At 34.4% G+C, this 27356-nt stretch overlaps 2 protein-coding genes across 4 annotated transcripts; one reads left to right on the top strand and one right to left on the bottom strand.

The window, feature by feature from the left end:
- The first annotated feature begins 5717 nt into the window (after positions 1 to 5717).
- LOC148849316 (Trm112p-like protein) lies at positions 5718 to 8307 on the top strand. 3 transcript variants are annotated; one of them, XM_088948487.1, is made up of 4 exons: positions 5718 to 5995; positions 6094 to 6148; positions 6542 to 6693; positions 8027 to 8307. In XM_088948487.1, the coding sequence occupies exons 1-3, from the start codon at positions 5895 to 5897 to the stop codon at positions 6680 to 6682; spliced, it is 297 nt and encodes a 98-aa protein (XP_088804613.1). In that variant the 5' UTR covers positions 5718 to 5894; the 3' UTR covers positions 6683 to 6693; positions 8027 to 8307. The 3 variants fall into 3 exon arrangements, with proteins under 3 accessions (XP_088804613.1, XP_088804612.1, XP_088804611.1); XM_088948486.1 differs by lacking the exon at positions 8027 to 8307 and adding an exon at positions 6799 to 7085 and having other exon boundaries at positions 5741 to 5995; XM_088948485.1 differs by lacking the exon at positions 8027 to 8307 and having other exon boundaries at positions 5742 to 5995; positions 6542 to 7085.
- Positions 8308 to 21895: 13588 nt separating this feature from the next.
- Positions 21896 to 25507, bottom strand: LOC148849315 (SKP1-like protein 1B). The gene is made up of 2 exons (XM_088948484.1): positions 24872 to 25507; positions 21896 to 22237 (listed from the first exon to the last, which is right to left on the bottom strand). Exons 1-2 carry the CDS (start codon positions 25160 to 25162, stop codon positions 22064 to 22066), a joined length of 465 nt encoding a protein of 154 aa, XP_088804610.1. The 5' UTR covers positions 25163 to 25507; the 3' UTR covers positions 21896 to 22063.
- Positions 25508 to 27356: the final 1849 nt, after the last annotated feature.

Raw genomic sequence — 27356 nt, 5'->3', positions numbered from 1 at the left:
ATGAATAGCGAGTAGAGGGAATATGCTGTCTAGAAGACCTTCTAAGTGGGGCAACAGGTTCACCAATAGCACCACTGGTAGAAACATCAATATCACCAGCAACATCATCATCATTATCTTCAACCAAATTATCATGAATATGATTCTGGCCATCATCATGATTACCAAACTCAGCTACACTGGGCGTATGCGTCTCAGGAACTGGATTAAGATCAACCAATCCATCAGTACTTGAAGACTCTGATTTCTCTGCCTTATCAATATCCTCAATGGTCTGATCCTCCATAAAAATAATATCACGACTTCTTACAAGTTTCTTTTCAACTAGATCATACAATCTATAGCCAAATTCATCATGACCATAGCCAATGAAGATACATTGTCTTGTCTTGACATCTAATTTGGACCTTTCATCTTTTGGCACATGCACAAATGCTTTACAGCCAAAGACACGTAAGTGGTCATAGGATACATCTTTTTCGTACCACACCCTGTCAGGAACATCAGCTTGCAAAGCAACAACAGGAGATAAATTAATAACATGTGCAACAGTATATAAAGCCTCACCCCAAAGAGATCCAAGCAACTTTGCTTCTGAAAGCAAACATCTAACTCTCTCCATCAACGTTCTGCTCATCCTCTCTGCCAGGCCATTAAGCTGAGGAGTCTTAGGGGGCGTCTTCTGGTGTCTAATGCCCTGTTGCCTGCAGTACTCATCAAATGGTCCACAATATTCACCACCATTATCAGTGCGAATACATTTCAGTTTCTTCCCTGTTTCCCTCTCAACAAAAGCCTAAAACTACTTAAAGACACCAAGTACCTGGTCTTTATTCTTCAAGACATAAACCCAAAATTTCATTGAATGATCATCAACAAAAGTAACAAAATAAAGTGCACCACCAAATATTTTTGTCTTCATCGGACCATAGAGATCTGAATGCACCAACTCGAGCAACTCTGATTTCCTAGAGGGAGGATGGCTCTTGAAAGAGACTCTATTTTGTTTCCCAGCCAAGCAATAAGCACACTTTTCTTACCTTGCACCATTCAAACCTGAAAGTAAATTCTTCTTGGCCAAACAATCAAGTCCCTTCTCACTGATGTGGCTTAGTCTTTTGTGCCATAACACTGATGAATTATCACACTCAACCGCATTCACACCATCAATGGAAAATGAAGTCTTGGTCCAGTACAGACCAGAACGCTTCTTTCCACATGCCACAACTAAAGAACCTTTCGAGAGTTTCCATTGTCCATTACCAAAGGTACTAACATAACCATCATTATCAATAACACTAGTAGAAATCAGATGCAAATGAATGTCTGGTGCATGTCTGACATTTTTCAAAATCAATTCAGTCCCATTACTTGTTTTTAGACAAATAGTGACAATGCCAATCACCTTTGACAAACCATTTTACCCATATTTAAAACCCCATAATCACCTAGAGTATAAGATGTGAAAAATCCTTTCTCGATCTAACATGAAAACAGGCACCACTGTCAACAATCCATCTTGTCTCATCACAAGCAACATTAATCAAATTCTCATCACAAACAATCACAAGATCACCTGCAGTGGTGGTGGCAACACGATCATCATTATCATTATCTTTATTTTGTTGCTTACATTTGTTACATTTATTGTCCTTCTTCAGCTAAAAACAAAATCTTTTGATATGTCCCTTTTTACCATAATAGTTGCATTCAAGGTTTTTGTACTTAGACCTTGATTTTCTTTTAGCCTTATTTTTACCTCAGTTACCTTGTCCTCGGTCTCTATTATTGCTTCTCCCCCTGTTTTCAATAATCAAAACCTCTGATTGAAAAGATGATGCTTGCTGAGTTCGTCGTCTGACTTCTTCATTCAAAACAACAACTTTTACATATTCCAAGGTCACTACACCACCAAGAGTAGAACTGGACAAAGTCACACGCAAATTTTCCCAAGAGTTAGGTAGAGTATTAAGTAACCAAAGTCCCAAAGTTTCACCTTCAAATTTAATACCCATGTCGGACAATTGATCAAAGTACCCCTGAAATTCACTTATGTGATCAGAAATAAGAGTACCTTCCTTGTACCTCAAATTCATAGCCTGTTTCAATAAAAATAATTTATTGTTCCCAGATTTAGAGGCATACAAAGTCTCAAACTTATCCCACAAGGTTTTGGCCTGTGAATCATTAGCAATATGATTCAAAACATTATCATCTACCCATTGTCGAATAAAGCCATAAACCATCTCATGCTCAAAAGCCCATTCTTCATCAGATCTATTTTCAGGTTTTTTAGTAGAAAAAACTAGTAAATGTAACTTTTTCATAAATAATAGATCATTCATTTTCCTCTCCACTTGTGGTAATTGGTGCCATTCAAACTAATCATTCTACCATAATTAAGCTTCATCATGCAATCAAACAAATCCACAAACAAATAATCTGGCTCTGATACCACTTTGTTGGGAATAAACTAAGTTTATCTACAAACTATTTCTCTCCCAAAAATAAAAACTTGTAGATATTCAGCTATCACAATTCCATGCAAGATATCAACAAAAACAATCATAAGCCAAGCAAAGAGAGACACACACGATATTTAACGTGGAAAACCCCTCCAATGTGAAGGGTAAAAAACCACGGGGCTAAGGAGACCCAATAAAAAATCTCCATTAATAACTTGAGGTAACAATTACAGCAACTCAAACACCACAATATGCTCACAAACTTAGAGCAAATACAGATTCTCAAACATACAAACGAGAATACCAAAAGCGGTGAAAATAACAGTCAGAAAAACTCACAAACGCGGCTACTATTCAGGCCATAACATGAAGACCTTTATTACTCCAAATTAGATCTCCACCGTTCAGATTGTAGGCCTTTGAGTTTCAAACAATCCCACCAAATTTCAGCTAAATCGAACCACAAATGAACCTTGATCAGAGTAACTGATGAAGACTGCCGCGAGATGTTTCTTTTCCCGAACAACTACGAGTTGCTTCTGTTCGACCTCAAATAACCGGCGATTCAGAGCTCCGATCAAAGATCCGACCATTCAGAATGAAGAAAAATGAGTCATCCACTTACTATCCAAATTTATGCTCGATCGGACGGTGGATCAAAAAGTTCCGGCCGTTTGATGAACCCTATACAGTATTTCGATTTCTCTCTTTTCCTCTCTCTCTTCAACACGCCGCGCGCAAAAAAGATCTAACCCCTAGTTTTTGTTTTTCTTTTTTGAAAAACAAAAAAAAACAATTGGCGGAAGGAGAGTGGGCTATAATATGGGTCAATATCCCATAATGGGCTGGGCCAAAGAGATCCTTGGGTACTTTTTTTATTTGTGATGGGCAAACCTTTCTAAGGTGGAGCTAATTGAGCTTTTTACTTCCATTGCTCTATTATTTATGGTCAATTTGGAAGTTTAGAAATAATATTATTTGATATAGGCGCATTCGGCTAGCCCAATGGTGGGCCTATACGTGTTTGTTGGCATGTCACAGGGTGAATTCAATCAAAGCACAGGCAGAGTCAAGCTCGATGGACTTCACGGGGCCAATCAGGGCGCACTTAGGGACAAGATCGGTGGGTCTCGTGGGACCAATTTCGTTGCCTCACTTCGCATCCTTAGATGGTCGTGCTCCTTGAGTATGGACTTCATCTCGACTGCTCGAGATCTTCCATGACTTGGCAGCCTCAAGTATAAATAGGAGGTGCCACCACCAAGGTAAGGGATCTAGAACAAAAGGCTCCCGAGCTTTCCTTGTAATTCCTTGTCCTCCCTTATGGCCTTGTTTGAGTCTTTTCGTACCTCAGTCCTCGGCCACTTCACACAAACGTACTAATTTGATCATCAGAGTCTTTATCTCGGGTTCTCACCTGAAGTCTCTAATACTGTTCTCCTCACAGGATCTGACCCTCCATCCTCGGACACCTCGCACTTCTAACACCTTGGCTGACCACCTCGGCTTAGGAGCGAATTTACCGTGTTGACCCCTTGGCCAATCCGAGCATCAACAATATTCATAAGCAAACTGTATCTACTCATAATGATGTGTTGGATTATTATCATCAGATTAGGCCTTAATCATTGTTCTTCTTTGGGGTCCTTTCCAAATTTTTTTTATTTTTATTTTTTGCGAATGGTTTTTTATTTTATTTTGTTTTTTAAGGTCTTTACTGGTTGCGAGGTCCTTCTAATAGTTTTATTGCAGAAAAATCTTGTGTGAATATGTCAGGGCTTCATTTGGCTATCATCAAGAGTTGATCAGATTGACTAGTTAAAGAGGAGGATTAATGCTGTTGATTTTGAACTGAGGGGTATAATGCTTGATATCTGGTCGTTAGATGCCTATTTTGATTATTGTGCTTTTTGTTTTTATTAAAATAAGTCTAAATTTGGTTGCTCATTGGTTAGCTAGTTCTTCCTGCCCACTAGGGGTGTGTGGAGAAATTATATTCCTCTATTTATGTTGCCTTGGTGGTTAGAGTTCTTGCATTATATTAGCCTAAACTCTTTATTTTATTGAATTTTAGTTCATCATTTACAAAAAAAAAAAAAAAAAAGAAAAAAAGAAACTTAGATAGTTGGGTTGATAAGATGCATCATTCAAGATAGATATCAAATTAGATAAAATCAGTATTTGTAAAACTAACTCAATGATAAAACCACTTTTTCATTTAAATGATGGATAGAAATTCAGTCAATTGGGTTAAAGTGAAAATAAATTATAGAAAAATATTGAAATTGTAGAAAAATTAAGACGTATCTCTAATATCATATATTTATCATATTTTTATCTAGGGGTGGATTCAAGTTGAGTCAAGCTGAACTGAATATCTAACTATTCGAGTTTGGCTCGCCAACATATTATATAAAAATAAAAAGTATATATAAAATATTTAAAAATAAAAATGTTATATTTATTTATATGTATGTATGTATGCATGCATGTATGTATGTATATATGAATGTATGTATGTATAAAAGTTAGATTAGATTCACGAACCTCACGAGTTGAGTTTTATTGGACTTGAATTCTACTTGAAACTTGATTTAGATCGAATCGAATCGTGACTTTCATGAGCCAAACTCGAATAGATGATGACCCATTGATAAGAGGACATCAAATCGTTGACCAAGACAATAATTTTTTGCACATAAATATTTTATTTGTACAACAGATAAAAGTTAACTGACCAGGCAACAAATCAAACTGGTTTGATGGCAGGTTGAAAATACTAATCTTCATCATTTGGATGGTTGGAATTAATTTGTAGATATTTAGATATTATATTATTTATGTTTTTATATGTATACTTTACATCCTAATCCTATATTGCATGTATTTAGATATGCAATACAAACCGGGCAGAATTTGGAGTTTTGGACCCTCTCATAATTTGAATCATAGTTTTCAAATCGTTGTTGATTTGAATGGTTGGACCATTTATCCCGAAAACTGTCCAAAAAACCAATTTCATTTTATTGTTAAAAATTATTGACTTGATCAATGACACAGTAATCTGGATGGTTGAGTCATTGACCCATTCGACCCGGGTAATGGTTGATCATTTTCATTTTAATTATTTTTTACATTTTAATTGGAACTGGCCATCCATTCGGACGGTCGAACTACTGACCTGAAAACCGGTGGCCAACGGTTCCGGCTTGGTGTTTAAAAGTTAAAACATTGATTTGAACACTTAAATTAGGGCCTGGCCCATCGGGGAACTCTGGGTAGAAATAGGCCCAGTCTAAGCTGGGCCAGGCCCCTGAGGCCCTGACCCCTGTAGCCGGATATTGCCACCAACGAAGAACAAGCAGAGAAGTTGAAGGCTTGAAGCCATTAAAGAGGTGGAAAAGCAGGCACTGTGAAAAGTGAGAGTAAATGGTGAGAACAGGCAGAGCCCTCCTCAAGAATGCTGGTGCCGGCATCAATAAGACTCTCATGGAGATTCTTGTCTGCCCACTCTCCAAGCAACCGTTGAGGTATATGTTGTTTAATTAATTGCTCAAGATTATCTTCTCTTTGTCCGTCTCCCTTTTGCCCTAAGCGCCCAGAAAAATCTGGTCTGCCTTTTAAACAGGGTGAACGAGGATTCGGGTTCTCTTGTCTGTGACGATTTGGGCGTTTCCTACCCTGTAAGCGCTCTCTTCCCATGCCTTAATCTTTTTTTTTTTTTTCTTTCTATTTCGATTTTAAGAACTTCAGATATTATCTGTTCGAATTTCGAAACTGTTGCTATTGTTAAAGCTAATTTAAGTCCTGTTTTTGCCTTTTTGGTTGGAGATCATTGTCTGATTTTTGTTTCTCTCATTTGGCACTGAACCAAAACTCGGGAGTGAGGCGTTCTGTAGTCGTCGTTGTTTATTAATTGGCTTAGTGGATCAAAATTATTATTTTGAAGTAAGACTCTAAAATGTAGAAATATAACCTATCAGAATGGGTGCTGTGTTTTTTACAATATTTTGGTATTACGAGTTATGGGACTTATTTGCGTATTGTAGTTTGATCCCGTTAGTTTTGCTTTATAGATCGCTGATGGGATCCCTTGCCTGGTACCCAAGGATGGTAAATTGCTTGATAAATTGCTTGAGACTGATTGCACGAAAGGTAATGGTGCTGCAGATTCATCTACCTTGAACAATGAGAATCAAGGAAGCAACTCAAGCTGAGCCACTGATGGGTAATTATAAAACAGGAGACAATGTCCTTCAGAGAGTTTTTTTTTTTTTATTCGTTGTTATAACTTATAAGTTCAGTGCCTGAACTCTTGATCTTTCGTTCACAGTGAAGCTTTGGACCAATAGAATACCTCTTTCAGCTTTTTCTTATAGAAGAATGAGAAACCCCACTGAAACTTTATACTGGTACCTGTTATCTTCTCTTAAGTAATGGGATATCTGGATACCATGACTATCGATGGGTAATATGTATTAAATCAAAGAAACTGTGGTTTTATGCTGTCAACTACGAAGGACTAGATTTTCTTTTAAACTATACTATACTGCCCTTCATACATTGTTTCTTGTATATCCATTCTGTTTTTAGTATAAGATTAAATCTCCTTGTGTACTATTTGATTCTATTCTTCTTCAATATTGCGTGTCATATGCATTGCTAAAATTTTCCACTTAAACTTATTTTGTCATTCATCAAAGTAGAAAGAAGCCACTCTGTCCTGTTTCTTTCTTTTTTTTTTTTATCTTTTGAATATCAAAATGAATTTAGTTTCTTTGGATCTGATCTATTTAGCAATGGAATTAAGACATGCTGACACTGTATTTTTCTCCATTTGTCTAATGTCTGGAAGAGACTGTAAAATTGTCAAAATGATTTTGTTAGGAGCTTAAATTGAAGGTTTCCTCCTTCATTGAGACAAGGTCACGTGGTTAATCATTGCTTCTTGTTTATGAGTATCAGAGGAACTGTAATGAGAGCAAACTTTCTTTGAAAAATTGTCCATGTAATCTCAAGAACCTGTGGTGTTTCATATACAATTGGTTTCCTAATACTAGAATGCTTGATCAATACCCTATTCCATAGAATCTTCTTCCATTTCATTCACATGCCATTTCCAGATTGCTCATTCAATTAGATAAGTTGTTCATGCATGATGAACCAATTGAGTATTTTCTTGAGCTGCAATCCACCTAATTAGTCAAATCTGAAATTGGATCAATTAGAGAATATCCATTTGCCGGGTGTGGGTTTTCATGCCATTGATATTAAGCATATATTACACAACATGCATGAGTGTAATTAATCAGTTCCCTTTTAATGATATATGTTTCTCATCAGATTATGGGTACATGTGATTTTGTTTCCAAATTTGACCTCTCATCTCTAATGTTGGAGTATTCATGCTTCCTAAATTCGTTTGGGTTTTCAATATATATATATATATATATATATAATGTATTGTAGTTCTATACAAACTTATGAGTTTCCTGAATTAAAAACCAAGTTAGTCAAGTTTCAAAGTATTGAACCAATCTTAAATTGTGGTTACATTGCAGGAATGGGGGAGGATCATATGGATCCAGTTTATTGTTCAGTAGTTGCCCTAAGTCAGCTTTGATAACAACGGTTCATGTAAAACTTATTTAATTAATCCTATATGGGTCCAGGATGCCCCTTTTAAAATTTGCTGCTTCTTGTAAATTGTCCATCTTGACAAAAATTTTGCCACTAACCATCTCATTTCTAAAGGAACATATCCAACATATTTTTGCTCTTTGTGGCACTCAAACAGGAATAAGTGGTATACTTTTTTATTAATGGCAGTTGTTCTATTAAAGTGGGTTGAATTTGTAAAGCTATTTATTTATCAAAAAAAAAAAAAAAAACTTTGTTAAAGCTATTTGGGTAACATGTCATTCATAGAGACTGGCATGTATGATTTATATGATAGGAAAGAACTATAAAGTGGATCTGAATGATCTTTGACATCCCTTGATCCATCAACAATTTATGTAAAAAATGTTTTTTTTAATTTTTGATAGCTTATAGAAATAAAAATAAACTAATAAAAACAGAATAATTCTTTTAGTAATTAAAGTTCATGAATTGTGTATGGCATGATAGAAATTCTAATGCAACTTATATAGGCATTTTAAATTAAGATTATATATTTCTATAATAATAATAATAATAATAATAATAATAATAATAATAATAATAATAATAATAATTTAATTTACAATAAATAACAAATTTGTTATTTTATGGAAATAAAAAAATTAAAAATTAAACTTACTTAGTTTACAATAACAAATTTTAAGAAGTTATACAGCCATTAGCTAGCATATAGAGAACATAAGATAAAATTGATTTTTTTTGGTAGTGTACATAAAGTAAAAATGATAAAATGATCCATTTATCAATTAAAATATAAAAGTTGCATACGATTTGTCTTGGATTCTTGGATTTATGGATTTTCTACATTCTTATGGATCTATTGTAGTATTTAGATTAACTATACATATTAATGACTATACATGTGGTCATTTATAACAAGCTATATAGCATGTGTCCTGGACTCTTGGTTGGTGCCTTATTAATAAAGTTTATGTTTGATTGTAATGAATTTCTTCATATATGAATGCCTTATTTATTTCAACCTTAAATTAATTTTGGTGTTATCAATGTATGTTTGGAATTACTTGCAAAAAGGAAGAAAAAGCAACTGTAGCATTCCAAAGAGTTTATCCATGGAATCATTAATGTTAAAATCGTATTCTATGCCTATCCATTTTTAACCTTACCAATACACTATGTAATACCAATATTTTAAAATCTAAAATGGAAGCTCTACATCTATGGAGAAGGAATATCAAAACCTATATTGGGTAACAGTGGAAAAAAGGCCAAGTCTAAAGAGAATAGGAGGATTTGGCAGATAAGTAAGTTGAAGCAATTTGTAGATCATTGAGGTTAAACACTCTGTATGTATGCTTCATAAAGTCTTCATTAGGCAGAATTATGTGTGAGTATTGTATAGCTTCTTGTTGAGAGGGGGTAAGGTTTTTATAACAACCCAACCCCCCCCCCCCCCCCCCCCCACACACACACACACACAAAAAAAAAAAAAAAAAAGCCCCATTGAACTTTTTTCCTTACTTCTTTTATGTGTCAATAGGTCAACATAATTGTCAAGAAATAATGGCAATTTTGGGCAACAATGGGGTACCTAGTTAAGAATTTCATAAAATTAAAAAGTCTAATTCCCTTGTTTTATATGGCATTCGACATGCATATTAATTGAAAAATAACAATTCTCAAAACATGATAAATCATCATATATGAAACTAGTATTTAAAATAAATTAATTTCATTACTCTAAAAATGACACAATACTAATATAAATAGGGCAACTTCATATCAGATTAGCAACTAGAAAATGCTATAATTTTATATGATAAAATTTAAGATAGCTTGTGATACACTACATTTCAATATCAATCAATCAATTGTGAAGAAAATGTCATAAGGTCTACTTTTTCATTAGTTAAAGTTTCACATGGTATATTTACAAATCATAAAAAAGACATTTCACATGTGATTATTATTTTATTTAATATGCGTGAGAGAGAGAATTAAAAAAAAAAACTCTTTATACTTGTATTTTTCTTTCTTTTTCTATTTTCAAAACCCTTCGGATCTTTTAATTTAAATAGAAAAATTTTAAAACAACACAAATGAAATCTAATACATACTAGAATATATTAATACACATATCGATATCTTATAATAATATAATTTTCATAACTCATAAGCCAAGGAAATTAGGTGCAAGGTTCAAAGTATCGATATGTATCGTGTCGGTGGCTTCCCGATACACCCCTACAGGGGGTATATCGGGGTTTTGACTGGTTCACGGGGTGAAGGAGTCTTAAACCGTTCCCCCTGAACTGATTTTGAAAAAAAAAATAAAAAAAGGAAAAAAAACACTATTGATATCGCTCAATACATCGGTACCGGTGTATCGGGCGTATCAATATTTTGAACCTTGATTAGGTGAGGTGCCCAGCCAAGGGCACTTGATCACCTAAACAACACCTAGGTGGCTAGGTGGGCACCTAAAATGTATTGGACATATCATATGCATGTCATAGGGTCACCCTAACGTCTTTTTGCTTTATAATCATAAACCAGCTTGTTTGCTTGATATTTTAAACTTTGTATCTTTTTCCGTCTTATAATATAGTTTATTTAGTTATAAACAAGGCGGTGAAGAAATTTTTCATTTTTTCATTTTTTATTTTTTTAATTCCATATCATTTTTGAAACAACCAATGAGATGCACTTTTTCAACAACCTAAATAATCTTTCTCCTAAAATTTCTTCTAAACTACCTCCCCCACTATCCCCCACTTTCTCCAAAATTATCTCTAATTTAGTAGATAGTTTTTCTCCTAAGTTATCTCTAATTCCTATTTACCCTCTCCCCTATATTTTATCTATATTTGGATTAAAAAAAATTAAGAATTATTTAAATATTCTAACAAAATTATATAATAACTTTGAAATATTGATTAAAAACACAAAAAAAAATAATTTTATATTTTTACAAAATATATAACGAAATTATGTACTAGCAATTAAATTATATTTTCCTAGATTATCAATTTAAATGTTTTTCAAATATTTAATAATATGTAATAGCTTTAAATAAATAAAATTCAAATAACAAAAAATTTTAAATATTTTATAGATTATTTAAATATTTAAATAACTAAGTATTTATCATAACTAAATTTTAAATAGTTAAAATAATGAAATTATGTAATAAATTTAAAACATTTCTTCAAAGTAGAAAAATAATTATAACATATTATTGAAAATAATAATAATTTAATATATTATAAAATTAATAATGACTTTATGTAATAATAGTATAAATTATGATTTTATGGGTAATTAAATTCAATAAATAATTAATATTTTTAAATTTAAATATTTTGCATATTATTTAAGTATTTAAATAACTAAATATTTAACAATAAATAGATTTTAAATAGTTAAAATAAAGAAATCATGTAATCAATTTAAAAATTCTGAAAAGTAGAAAAATAATTATAACATAATATTGAAATTAATAATAATTTAATATTTTTACATAATATTGTAAATAACTAATTTCACTTATATCAAGTAATAATTCAAGAAAATAACTTTCAAAAAATTGAATATTTATTAATAATAATTTTAAACTCTTAATCTGTATTTATTATATAGGTATATATATTAAAATTAATATTTATTGTATTTTAGTAATTATTTATTGTTTTTTGTGATAAATGTATTTTCAGTGGTTATGTATAAATTTATTTTGTTTTGTTATTAATAAAAAACTTTCAATAATTATTGGAAATTAAACTATTATTATTGAAAATTTTAAATTTTATTTATTGTACTTATTGTATTATTGTTACAACATATTAATTGACATTTATTAGAGATTAAACTATTATTTGAGATTATACAATTTATTGACTAAGTTAATATATTTTTAGTACTTATTGTATTTTTTCATTATCAATCTATTTTCAATAATTGTGTATTTTCGCTATAAATTTTCAATAATTATTGAAGATTAAAATATTGCTATTTATCAAAGATTAGACTACTAATTTAGTTCAAATTATGAGTTTCATGAGTTGGTTAGGTTTGGTTCGGTCGTAGGGATTTTCCAATCTAATCGATAATATAGGGATTTTCGAAATAAACCCTGCCAAAGTATCAGACGAGCTCAAATTGGCTAATTCAAAAACGAGGAGTTCAAGTGGACTGAAATGTACCCACGTCAATGACTAGATGAGATTAGATCAAAGGATAAAATTTTTCATAAAGAGGGACAAAGCTAACAAAGAAGAAAGAAGAAGAAGAAGAAGAAAATAAAATCGAGCTTTTTTTCTCTTTCTTTCATGGCAAACATCAGAGAGATTTCCACCTCTCTCTCTCTCCCCCTTGTCTCCACTCTCCCCTGTTCCACCATCCACTAGTGACAGTTTCGAAACTAGCCAATGCTAGCAAGATGCATCTTCCTAATCTCTTTAGCATATTTTTGATCAGGTTGGTTTTAGAATCGGACTTGTTAGCTAGAAAAGAATGGGAGGGTCAGATCCTAATAGAATTGGTGGAAGGGGACGAGGGTAGGGGTGGCAATTTACAACCCAACCTGCTCAACCCGCCCAATCCACCCATTTATTAGCGGGTTGGGTTGTATTTGTTAATCCTAGGTCTTTAGCGGATGGGTCAACCCAATAAAAATATTTTTAATGGGTTTGGTGGGTTGGGTCATGGGCATCCAACAGGTTCCTATAAGGCTACTTTTTTTTTTTATTTGGAAAGGGCTTTACTCCTCCCATTTTCCATGATTCTCTCTCTCCCTCTCTCTCTCTGTGCCAAGAACTATATTTCTTCGTAATTACTGCAATCGTTAGAGAACATTGCTTTCAACATCAGAGTGCATCGTCGATTCTTATGGTGATGTGAACAGTATCGGTGTTGTTGCCTTAAGTCGTGGAAGACGGATCCTACTAATATGTCGGTGAAATTTGGATTGAGTACAGGGAGTTCGAGACTAGTGTTATAGCGTTGTTTCTTGAAGTCACGATTCATGCTGAAAATCTGATACTGGTGTGGAAACTATAGGTAGAGTTGTAAAATGGGCCATGCGGGGCTGACACGGCATGGCCCATGGGCGGCCCATGCAAAGTGTGGGCTGTGCCGCTCTCCTCTGGGATAACTTGGGGGGTCGACCTAAAACAACCCACAGCTCAGGCCTATGCGGGCCCGTGCCATGTCGTGTCGTGTTGTGGGCTAAGCCTTGGGCTAGGTCGGGCCGTGCATCAAGTCAAAGTTATTTATTTAAAAAATTTGACATAAAACTTAAAATTTTAATTTTATATGAATTTTTACGTATACAATTGCTTATATATACAATAATTAAATAAATTAGTATAGTAAAAAATTATTTATTTTATTAATATATTATTATATAATTATAGTTTATGTAATATTATATATAATATATATAAATATTAAATAATATATATGGGTCGTGTTGGGCCATGCTAGGTTGGGCTGCGGGCTGGGCCGTAGGCAGCACAACTAGCTCGATTGTGCCATGTCGGCCCGCCCGTGGACCTAAAACCCCAGGCCTAGCACGGCCTACACGATCATGTGGGGCTTGGCACGGCCCATGGACCGTCATGCCGGGTCGTGCTAGGCTGATCCAAATTCATGTTTTGTCATGCTGGGCCATGGGCGGCACGACCCGGTTTACACCTCTAACTACTTGTAAGCCATTCAAATCCCTCAAACTCCTTGCAACTATTCATTTATCACTTGTATATAAACAGAGGATTTTGGCGAGGTTGGAGCATTTCATTCCTTTTCTACTTGTTTTTTTTTCTTTGTATTTTATTTTGATATTTTTTCTCGACAATAATTCATTCTTCACTTCTACATCTTTTTTTGAATTTAGGGTTTTCACATTTGGCCTTTTTAGTTAAGGTTTTTCTAGTTAAATTTTAAAATCTTCTTTTAATCCCAAGAGGAATTATTCCCAACTCTTAAATCTGGAGACAAGCTAGAGGGATTTGGACACTGAAGTGGAGGTGAAATTTCCTCTTCATTTTCTGGACTTTTTTTTTGTAATTTATGTTATTTTCTGGGTTATTTTTGTAATTTATGTTATTTTTCATGTATTTATTTGTTTTTTTTTTACTTTATGCTATTTTTCTTCAAGTTTTTGGTTTTTTCATAATTTATTATTTATGTTATTTTTCTGTGTATTTCTTTGTTTTTTGTAATTTATGTTATTTTTCTTCATTTTCTGGGTTATTTTTGTGTAATTTTCATTATTTTATCTAAATGGGTTGTGTTGGGTTGAACCTAACCCATTTTATTCTATCTAATTGGGTCATTAATGGGTCGACAGATTAGATGGGTTGGGTTGAAATTCAACCAAAACCAAACCAACCCATCCCATCCAATTGCCACTTCTAGACGAGGGAGAGGGGGTACATAGTGGGATGGCTTCCCCGAGGAGGTGTTGGCTCACCCGGCCATCAATGGCTTTCTCACCCATAGTGAGTGGAATTCGACGCTGCACCACTATTGAAGGATGAATTTCATGGCTAATGGTTTGTGTCATTTAGACTAATCAATGCACTCGAAGCATCTACATTGTCCTAGATATAAGTAACTAATGGTAAGTTCTCACTCAAAGGTAGTATACCTTAAGAATACTAGAACAAACAAAGGCAAGCTCTTGGATAAGATCAGCTCCACTGCCAGCACTCATCAGCTACAGAGATCAAAGGCTTAGATGCCAAATAAATGGGGTTTCTTAAACCCCAACCCACCATCATTTTTGTGCTTACAAAGAATGCTCCATCTATCCCAGGCTGGTTTGGTTCTATTGTTTGACACTCCCCACCAAATTTTCCTTTGTGGTTTGGAAAATGCTTTACAGACAATTTGTGGTAGGATAAAGCAGGACATAGAATAGGAGAGGAAATTTTCCTTCCAGTCCTCAGCCCTCCTTGCTACTCTGTTGATTATGAATTCAAATGTTTTACCCTTGGATCTCTGAACTTCTGTTGGGAGCCCAAGATAGACCCCAAGTTTACCTACTTTCTTCATCCTCAGAAGACGAGCCATGATTCTTTGAAATTTTGGATGGGTATTTCTACTGAAAAGGACTTCTGATTTCAAAAAATTAACTTTTTGATCTGAAGCAGCACTATAATTTTTACCGAGAAGTACGGATTTGCCCAATGCAGATTTCTGATTTATAGTGTAAAGCTATAAATATTTAAATGGACCGACATCTACACTCTATGCACCCACGCCCACCCGTAAATTGACATTAATTCTGAGCTGGCACCTACCCTGACTGTACATTGAACCTACAAATTCTGACACTGGGGGTATTGGTCATTCTCCCTAATTTTTAAGAATTTTTAGTATTTTACAACTCTTAAAGAAACAATAAATGAGTAATTGGAGGGGTGGGGGGCGCTTCCCTACGCTTGTAAATTAATCGAATGGGCCTTTGAAATCAGAAAATAAAGGTAAAGAGATAGAGAATCTCCTTGGCGGAACCCTCTGGTGGGAGTAATCTCTCTCCTCGGGATCCATTCACCAAGACTTTGTATGATACTATGGATATACACTGTCTAATCCAATGCGATCCATATCAGAAAACCAACAATTATCAAAGACATTCAATTTCATTTTGAAAATATGAAGAATGATTGATGGCAAAATTGATCATAAAAGGATAATATTGGATTTTACAAAAAAAAAATTGCATAACATGATGTCACATTTGCACCGCTTGTGACAAAACATTAACGGACGCTAGCGATAGGAATAGAACTAGTCAATTATTAAAAAACTTAAGAGTAATTTAAGACAATATGAAAAGAGTAATGGCATATTTCATCAATTTGCTAAACCATAAAGGTAGTTTAAACATTTTGCCCTTTTTGTTTTGGTGAAAGGAAGTTCTATTGATAACCAAACCTTAGGGAAAACCTCAGTTAAAAAGGATTGCAGACAGCACATAGCAATCAGAGAGCCTCGCAAGATGAGGTGAGATGTTTCATCTATGTGGGCTGCTTCATTTATCATGAGTGATTTATATTGTGTTTGGTTTCATTGTCACTTTTACTTATAATGTTTTAAGTTGATCAATACAAATTTTATGAAGTAAAAATACCAAACACAATCTTAATAATCACAAAAAGAAGCAAGATACACAAACAGCACTAATCACTAATCAAAGAGAGGGAAAATATTTGTATAGAAAATAACTAAAATATTTATATAGAAAATAGCAGATTAGAGACGTGAGACGAAGAGATCCGTTGCTGCTATCTACCACCTGAATCCATAATATCAACTTCCATCACACCACAGAAGAAAAAGGTCTTAGCATCACTCGAGAGCCCATTGGTTCCGCCTTATCAAATTCTTCTCCTTTCTGCTCATCGGGGGTAAATTTAATATCTTAAACATTTCTTCCCGAGTCTTTCCATTTAACATATCTACTACTGCTTGAGTTGTCAAATCCAGCAGGCTTTTAATGCCCAAGTAATTTGCAGCCTGGAGGTCAAAACAAGCGTTATCATACAGTAAATCTGTAAAATAGTGTTATCATTTATAACAATAACTATACATATAAATATGAAATTTAAGTCATATTTTCCAACCCTAACCTAACTTCAACATGAACCAACCCAATCTGACTTTGTCAGGTTAGGTTAGGGCTAACTCGGTCCAAGTTGCAGCTTTACCTAGAATAGATTGGCAAATACAATTTATTGTTCCAACAAATAAAACCGTTCACCCATTTGCATTCACACTAATGCCTAAACAAAACCTTCAATCAATCAGCAGGCGTACCCATGATTATTAGTAGATTAAGATGTTCATGTTTGATATTTCCAAATCACAAATGTAAATCTAGATACCATGTTTGGTAGATACTCAGTAAAACAAAGTACAACACTTATGATCTCTAAATATAGGGAAAAAAGCCATTACCCAATTCTGATACACTAGAAAGTAAATCCATACAATGCATGGACTTGATAGAAGTTAGGTTTTAGTTGGCAAATTTAGATTTATGGTGTCAATTTGGGTCTAGGCTAAGATTCATATTTAGAGTTGATCATGGTTTGACCCTTAACCTGACCCAATCCATCTACTTGAGAGAGAGAGAGAGAGAGAGAATTATAAGAATGATATTATTTATGAGAGAAATGGAGTTTCTTAGAGACAATTAAGAGTTTAAAACTCAATAGGGTTTTATTCAAGGTTCAAAGTATCGATATGTATTGGCCTGTATAGGGTGATATGTATTGTGCCGGTAGCTTCCCGATACGCCCCTACAGGGGTTGTATCAGGTCAGACCATGGTTCAGAGGGTATCCAGGACTTAAAACCAACCCCTATGTGTTGATACTTTGAACCTTGGCTTTATTTTGAATTTTTATATTTTTAATGGACCCTTCACCTCCCCTCTTCTTTTTGTAATATAGATGTATAGACTAAACAACACAACCCAAGAACCATGCACCAAAATTGTAACAACAAAAAAAAAGACCCTAAAACAAGTCAACAAGGCACCAAGGATGAAGAAAGAAATCAAGTTCTAGTGATTAGAGAAGCAAAAATATTCATCTAGAAACAAGGTTAGGATGCTTTAAAAGCGAAATAGAACATATAGTAAGCAAATAAATGAATAAAACTGGAACTGGACACAAAAGAAAAGAATAAAATTTAGCTCAACAACCGATGAAGTATATCTCAACCAAAAGGCTTTTTCACTGTATGATATGACCTGTTCATAACACTTAGGCAAGCAAATTAATCACCAAGGTAACTTTCACAATTTCATGATACCACGTGATTCTTCAGCAGCAGCCTATGCATCAAGTGCACCTCTTCAACCTAACAGAATGCATCAACATAAAAGCTACATGAAGATTTCCATTTGTTCCCTATTTGGGTGTTACAAAAAATGTCGATACATGGTGGAGATTATATTTATAATCTGGTAAGGGTGAGATTGCCAGATTGTGGTATCAACACCAGAAACCTTAGCATAAGCATTACCTTCTCTAGCAGTAACGCAAATCCATAAAGCCCTTCAATGGGAGTTGTGCGGGCAATCCTGGCCCCTCTGGAATTGAAGGGGATTACACAAGATAATCCCCATGGTAAATTAGATTGATTCCTATATTCTATTTACCTTTTTTTTCATTATCAAAATGATTCTTAAAGTTGGCCGTCTCATCGAATTTTTTCATACCTCATTTTTGGTCTCCAACATTCTCATTCTTCTAATACTTTTACAAGTCTGAAACTCTCAATGAAACTACTCAGATTGGATAGAGGTAGAGGCAAACATAGGTGAAACACCAATCCTATCATTTCCCCCCCTGCACTTTCCATTTGTAAAGTTGCTTAGAATTTTTCATTTCCATTATTTGTCTATCTATTAACCTTGTATTTCTAATTAATCTTTATTAGGGAACTTCTTTTCAAAAGCTCAACCAAATGGTTTTTATTAAGGTTCTCTTCTTTATTGTGGGAGAAATGAAAAGTCGGGACATAAAGAAGGTCCCACTGCTTTGTATTTTGATAGGGTGAAGGTGGAGGAAAAGCATACATTAGCTTTTCTTTCTATTAAGCATGTAAGCAAGTTAAACAAGTTTTATTGATTAATAGTGACTTATTACGACTCCATTAATAAGTGACCGCTTGCTCTGGTTGGGATGTGCTCACTACCATCCACGCCCTGTTGAGAGAGAATTCCTCTCCTCCTTATCAAGTCCTAAGGTGTGGTGTTATTTGGTTTTATTTAGGGCTGTTCATGGGTCGAGTTGGTTTGGTTTATTGACATTTTTCCAACCGACCTGACCTGGTTGGTTTACCTAGAAGTAAAACCGAAACCGACACAGTACTAAGTAAAACCAACCTGGTCGATTTGGGTTGGTTTTGTGAATGATTCTCTCAATGTGAATAGTAAAGGATTCAAGTCTAATAAAGCAAAGGCTGGATGCCTAAAAATTAAAAATGATTTGATGGATTAAAACTAATATTTTATATATAATATATATATTTCTGAAATAAAGCTGAAATATATATATATATATATATTATCTGAAATATATTATATATAATATAAATCTAAGCCAGTTCAATTTCGGTTTTCATACATGAAAACCAAAACCGAACTAAACTATCGGTTTATATTTTTTTGTGACTCGAAACTGACCGATATTAAAGAAAAACCAACCAATTCAGGTTGGATCGGACCGGGTTGGTCGGTTTGGTCAGTTTGGGTCTTGTTATGAACAGCCCTAGTTTTATTCCCCCAGTTGCACATATTTTCATGTTGCTTTGTCCACCAGGAATCAAGCTTGTTTTTGAGGCCAATGAGGCAGAGTGGGGAACGAGAGACAAATCAATGCACTCGAAGCATGATTTCAGAAAACGAACTAACTATGATTATAATGTCTTCAAAAACAAACCAGATGTCTGCGGGGATGTTCGATAACTCTCCATTCAAAGTTTTATTATCACTAAAATCCTCCACTGAGTGTAAAATGGACAGGAATTATTAGCTCTAGGTAGTCGTTTTGCCAAGTTATCCATGACAGGGAGACTATTATGGATAGTTTTCCAGAAAAAAAAAAAAAGATTCAAGTTTAGGGAGAATGTTTAAATGCCAAATGAAAAGCCAAAAGGACTTTCGAGGGGGGTGGGGGGGGGGGAGATATTTCTCTGAGAACATGTAAATTCCAGGACTTGTTTTCAGCATAAATAAGCTCAGCCGCAGTGGTCAAATTACAGCCACTTGGGTATTGATTGGGACCCGGAAAATTGGGAAGTTCGGAAACCAAGGATCCTTCCAGATGTTAAACTGCTCCCCATTTCCAATTTTTTTGTAACACCCTTCCCAAGAACACCCTCTGAACACTTTCGCTTCTAAGAAATCACCAGATCTTAAGTATTTAGTTTTGTAAATTTGTGCCATTAATGAAGGACTGGTGACAACCTGCCATGCTTGTTTGGCCAGAAGAGCAAAGTTAAATAAATGGGGTTTCTTAAACCCCAACCCACCAACATTTTTGTGCTTACAAAGAAGGCTCCATCTAATCCAGGCTGATTTGGTTCTATTGTTTGACACTCCCCACCAAATTTTCCTTTGTGGTTTGGAAAATGCTTTACATACAATTTGTGGTAGGATAAAGCAGGACATAGAATAGGAGAGGAAATTTTCCTTCCAGCCCTCAGCCCTCCTTGCTACTCTGTTGATTATGAATTCAAATGTTTTACCCTTGGATCTCTGAACTTCTACTGGGAGCCCAAGAAAGACCCCAGATTTACCTACTCTCTTCATCCTCAGAAGACGAGCCATGATTCTTTGAAATTTTGGATGGGTATTTCGACTGAAAAGGACTTCTGATTTCGAAAAATTAATTTTTTGATCTTTAGCAGCATTATAATTTTTACGGAGAAGCACGGATTTCACCAATGCAGATTTCTGATTTATACTGCAGGGCTATAAACATTCAAATGGACCGGTACTCACACTCTATGCACCCATGCCCACCCGTGAATTGACATCAATTCCAACCCAGCACCTACCCCAACTGTACATTAAACGTACAAATTCTTACACTGGGGTACCGGTCATTCTCCCTAATTTTTAAGAATTTTTAATATTTTACTGCTCTTAGAAGCCTTTGCCAAAAAAAAAAAAAAAAAACATCAACAAACAATAAATGGGTAATTGGAGGGAGGGGGGGGCGTTTCCCTACACTTGTAAATTAGCTGAAAAGGTCCTTGAAATCAGCAAATAAAAGGTAAGGGGATAGAGAATCTCCTTGGCAGGAGTAATCTCTCTCCTCGGGATCCATTCACCAAGACTTTGTATGATAGTATGGATATACACTGTCTAATCCATTGCAAAATCCCATTTTTTGTTAGAGTGGCTTCAATAAAATTCCACTCAACCCCGTCATAAGCCTTCATCATGTCTAATATCAAATTGACAACTTCGTTTTAAAGGTGCTAGTTGTCCCTATGTTTCATTTGGTAGAAATGCGATCCATATCAGAGAACCAACAACTATCAAATACGTTCAATTTCATTTTGAAAATCTGAAGAATGATTGATGGTAAAATTAACCATATAAGGGTAACATTGGATTTTACAAAAAAAGAATAACATGATGTCACATTTGCACGGATTGTGACGAAACATTAACGGACGCTAACGATAGAAATAGAACTAGTGAATTGTTAAAAAACTTAAGAGCAATTTAAGACTATAAAAACAGTAAGAGTATATTCCTAAACCATAAGGGTAGTTTAAAAATTTTGCCATTTTTGTTTTGATGAAAGGAAGTTCAATTGATAATCAAACCTTAAGAGATACCTCAGTTACAAAGGAATGCAGACAGCACATAGCAATCGGAGAGCCTCGCAAGATGAGGTGAGTTAGATATTTCATCTATGTGGGCTGCTTCATTTACCATGAGTGGTTTAGATTGTGTTTGGTGCCATTGTCACTTTTACTTATAATGTTTTAAGTTGGTCAATACAAATCTTATGAGAATATTTATAGTAATTAATACAAATCTTTGAGAATACATTTTTAGTTTAAGTGATTATAGTGTGATGTGACAATATCTCAAAATTTTGTATTGACCAACCTAAGACGTTGAAGTAGAAGTACCAAACACAACCTTAATAATCACAAAAGAAGCAAGATACACAAACGGCACTAATCACTAATCAAGGAGAGGGATAAAAGATGGTTGACTCGAGGTTCGTAGGAAATATGGAGAGAAGCTAAAAGAAAGCCAACAAGTATATACATTTCATATATTGTACCCACTAAAATATTTGTATAGAAAATAGCAGATTAGAGACAAGAGATGAAGAGATCAGTTGCTGCTATCTACCACCTGAATCCATAATATCAACTTCCATCACACCACAGAAGAAAAAGGTCTTAGCATCACTCGAAGGCCCATTGGTTCTCCCTTCTCACTTCCTCCTCCTCCTCGGGGGTAAAGTCATTCTTGATGTTGAATGTCTTTCTGATTTCTTCCGGAGTCTTTCCTTTTATCATATCTGCTACTGTTTGGCATGTCAAATCCAGCAGGCTTTTAATGTCCAAGTAATTTGCAGCCTGGAGGTCAAAACAAGCGTTATCATACAGTAAATCTGTAAAACAGTGTAATCATTTATAATAATAACTATACATATAAATATGAAATTTAAGTCATATTTTTCAACCCTAACCTAACTTCAACCTGAACCAACCCAATCTGACTTTGTCAGGTTAGGTTAGGGCTAACTCAGTCCAAGTTGCAGCTTTACCCAGAATAGATTGGCAAATACAATTTATTGTTCCAACCAAGAAAATCGTTCACCCATTTGCATTCACACTAATGCCTAAACAAAACCTTCAATCAATCAGCAGGCGTACCCATGATTATTAGTAGATTAAGATGTTCGTGTTTGATATTTCCAAATCCCAAATGTAAATCTAGCATCCATGTTTGGTAGATACTCAAAGTAAAACAAAGTACAACACTTATGATCTCTAAATATAGGGAAAAAAGCCATTACCCAATTCTGATACACTAGTAAGTAAATCCATGCAATGCATGGGCTTAATAGAAGTTAGGTTTTAGTTGGAAAATTTAGATTTGTGGTGTCAATTTGGGTCTAGGCTAAGTTTCATATTTAGAGTTGGTCATGGTTTGACCCTTAACCTGACCCAATCCATCTACTTGAGAGAGAGAGAGAGAGAATTATAAGAATGATCTTATTTATGAGAGAAATGGAGCTTCTTACAGACAATTAAGAGTTTAAAACTCAATAGGGTTTTATTCAAGGTTCAAAGTATCGAAACGTATTGGCCCGTATGGGCCAATATGCATTGTGCCGGTGGCTTCCCAATACGCCCCTACAGGGGTTGTATCGGGTCAGACCATGGTTCAGAGGGTATCCAGGACTTAAACCGACCCCTCTGAACCGGTTTTGAAAGGAAATAAATAAAACTTAAAAAAAAGCACCGATACCGGCTGGCGTATTGGCCTGTGTCGATACTTTGAACCTTGGCTTTATTTTGAATTTTTATATTTTTAATGGACCCTTCACCTCCCCTTCCCCTTTTTGTAATATAGATGTATAGACTAAACAACACAACCCAAGAACCATGCACCAAAATTGTAACAACAAAAAAATGACCCTAAAACAAGTCAACAAGACACCAAGGATGAAGAAAGAAATCAAGTTCTAGTGATTAGAAAAGCAAAAATATTCATCTAGGAACAAGGTTAGGATGCTTTAAAAGCGAAATAGAACATATAGTAAGCAAATAAATGAGATAAAACTGGAACTGGACACAAAAGAAAAGAATAAAATTTAGCTCAACAACTGATGAAGTATAGCTCGATCAAAAAGCTTTTTCACTGTATGATATGACCTGTACATTACACTTTCAACTTCTTCAGGCAAGCAAATTAATCACCAAGGTAACTTTCACAATTTCATGATACCACGTGATTCTTCAGCAGCAACATATGCATCAAGTGCACCTCTTCAACCTAACAGAATGCATCAACATAAAAGCTACATGAAGATTTCCATTTGTTCCCTATTTGGGTGTTACAAAAAACGTCGATACATGGTGGAGGTTATATGAATAATCCGGTAAGGGTGAGATTGCCAGATTGTGGTATCAACACCAGAAACCTTAGCATAAGCATTACCTTCTCTAGCAGTAATGCAAATCCATAAAGCCCTTCTATGGGAGTTGTGCAGGCAATCCTGGCCCCTCTGGAATTGAAGGGGTAATCAGAGATGAGGATGGAAATATAAGTGCTTTCTTCTCCAGATCAATTGAGCAAGGTGATGTGGCATCTGCAAAATTCTTGCCAGTTGTTTTTGGAGTTGAGAAAACCAAAAATTGGGTATTGAAATATTAATTGTTGAAGGTGACTCCAAAATAGTTGTGGAATGGATAAAGAAGGGAGAATGAGTACCTTGGCATCTAAGGAATGTTCTTAGGTGATTCAAATGGCTCTCTAGAGATATGTTTATTCAAGTTAATTGAGTTAGAAGATCTGCTAACAACTGGCAGATGGTCTAGCTAAGCAAGGGGCTCGGAGACAGACTATGTTTTGGGCTCAGTTGTGATATTTTAGGGGATTTAGACACTCGGGGTCTTCTTGTATCTTCCACAATGTATTGTTATTCTGCTTTCTCTTAATTTTAATAAAATCCTTTTCTGAGTTAATGATAAAAAAAGGATGTGGCGTCAACAGTAGAATGATCCATTCGATATAATTAGAAAGGTGACTTGTAGTTCAAGTGATCCAAATTATTATAATATGATCATAAAACTATATTATTAAAAGAAGTTTTGAAAGAGAGAATGCTACAGATCAACACCACCCTACATCTGTTTCTGATTATAAATCTTCAGATAACAAAGTAATTCTCTAAGAAAAATAGTCGAACAGCTAATTGACATGCATGTTTGCCCTAATCAATAGACCGAACTTAGAAATCGTAATCCAAGATAAAAGAATCCCCTGATCTAATTCGGACATAAAAAACGCCACAATCATCTCGTATCAATGAATATGTTCAAAAAAATAAACCAACAGAACAAACAATTAAGGAAAAATAGCTAAATTGATATAGCAATAATCAATAAAATTCAAATGAACATTAAGTGTCAAATAAATGAAATAGGAAGATTGATAAATAAAAGAAAAAAAAAAAGGAAGAGTAGAATAGAAACCCTGACCAGGATTAGATCAAAAAGAGTAGCCTGATCAACCTTGACGAACTCAGCGTCCCAGTTCTTGAGCTCTTCATCGGCAGTACGATCATCGGTCCTGGGAGTCTCGACGTGCTTTTTACAGTACTCGATGACCTTGGATAAAATCTTGCTGGTAACGTTGGGCAAGGGGATTCCGTTGTCGATACAATCCTCTTCAATCATATGCTTGATGGTCTGAGACTCGAGAGCAACCGCCTCATCGACGTCGAAGGTCTCTCCGTCAGAACTCTTCAAGGTCACTTTCTTACCCGACATAATTGATCAGAAACCAATGAACAAACAGATTTCGTTTTAATCTCTCTCTCTCTCTCCCTGAAGAAACCCTAACAACAGAGAACGAAGATGGAAGAAGCTTATAGAGGCACGAAAATAAGGGAGGAAACACGTTCAAGCCCTACTTAAAAGAAAGCATAAGCCAGTCTAATCATAGCTCGGGAGTACTTATACTACTGTGATACTTTACCATAACAAGGTATAATACTGTGGCACCGAAAAAAGCATTGCCAATGAAAAACTGAAAAAACCGATCACATTAATAAGACCATAAATCCTACTGTGATACCGAAAAGGCATCAATACCGTATCAAGCAGAGAATTCACTTTTACTACATGTTATAACACGGCCTATATGCATATTGTAACATTTCACATCCATATTGCAAATATATCCCCGTTAGGGATGTCAACGGGTCGGGCTAACGGTTAGTTCAGGCATATTCGATTTTATGATTGGTTAGGGTTTTCTTTCTTTCAATCCGAATCGGGTTTGGTTTTGGTTGATCCTTCTTATTGAGTCATGATACTATGCACATATACAAATTATTCTTATAACTTTTTGTTTTTTTTTTTCATTTTTTAAATGGGAAAAGTGATACCTTATAATATATAAAACAATTTCCTATCTTAAATTAATGGATTTTAGGTCTTCAAAATGTGTTAAAAAAGTATGGTTGAAATGCTACAGGTCAGGTATGTTGGTATCGAGTTAGACCCTATATGGTTGAATTGGGTTAAAAAATTATGCATTTTTAAGCCGGGTTGGGTCTAGGGGTGGCAACAAGTTGGGTTTCACAAGTTATTCGAGCTCGACTCGTGAGGCTTGCAAGACTAATCTAGCCTAGTATAATAAATAAATATTTTTTATTATATACATAGATACATACATACAAAAATATACATATATATAAATATATATAATAAATCACTTTTATTATATATATAATATTTTTATTTTTTTATGTATAATAGTAAATAATTTTTATAATCCTTATCTTTTTGTATGTAAAACAAAAACATTTTTATATGTATATTTTTATTTATATATATATATAATAATAAATAATTTTTATAATTCTTGATTTTTTGTATGTAAAATAAAAAATATTTTTATATGTATAATTTTTATTTTTTAGAAAAAACTTGGCTTGTAGTCGAGCTCGAGCCTAGCCAAGCTCGAACTTGCAAGCTTGGAATTGAGCTTGAGCCTAACACAATTTCAACGAGCTGAGCTCAAATAGCCAAGTATTTGGCTCGACTTGACTCGAATCCACCCCTACTTGGGTCACGTTCAGGTTGGGCCACTAGAGGGCCCAATTAAAGTTGAGGCAAACTTGTGCCGAACCTGACTCGTTGATATCCCTACTAAGAATGCAAACGGATCAGGCACGATTCAAATCAAGGTATATCCAAATCTGATCTGGCACTGTTAAGAGCCCTAGGTCGGATCTTATAAGTATGAATTCAAATTTGAATCCAATGAAGAAGTCAGATTTTCGAATTTAATATGATCCGATTTAAACTTCTTAAAATATTAATAAATTATTAAAAGAAAAATAAATTATAATAATTTAGAAAAAACAAAAAATACAAGTATCTTTTGAACTATTTTCATCATATATATATACATGCTTTTTATAAAAAAAATAATTAATATAACAAATTTACAAAAATGCAATATAAACAATATATTTATAAATAAGTAAATAACATATATGTGTTATATATATTTATATAAATAAATAACACACATTTATTTATTTATATAAATAAATAGGACACCACCTATCAGATCAGACAAATGGTGATCCAAACCCGATCCTATTTTCTAAATGTATGGAACCATACATTGGGCTTAGATTTCTTAGTATAGTGTCGACATTGGGCTAAAATCATGAATCATGGCCTTAGGTTCCTTGATGTGGCCCGTCAAGAACTCACTTCATGTAATTCAAGGTGAGCCATGTCAATACATCAAAGCCTTTTGATTTCCTTGTTTCTTCGCCACACTATCCACCAAAATGGTTTATAAAGCAGATACTTGCCTTAGTTTTGATGCAAGTTATAGAAATTAAAAATAACTCTAATGCTAACTTACACTTTTACCCTTTACTTTTTAATCTAAAATTTCCATTTATTTTTTCTTGTTTACTAACTTTTCAATACGTTTAGA

The sequence above is a fragment of the Nelumbo lutea genome, chromosome 6, assembly GCF_056320005.1.
Source record: "Nelumbo lutea isolate HS-2025 chromosome 6, American lotus-T2T, whole genome shotgun sequence".
Lineage (NCBI taxonomy): Eukaryota > Viridiplantae > Streptophyta > Magnoliopsida > Proteales > Nelumbonaceae > Nelumbo > Nelumbo lutea.
Note: the sequence above shows the minus strand (reverse complement) of the source record. Positions and strands in the feature narration are given on the sequence as shown.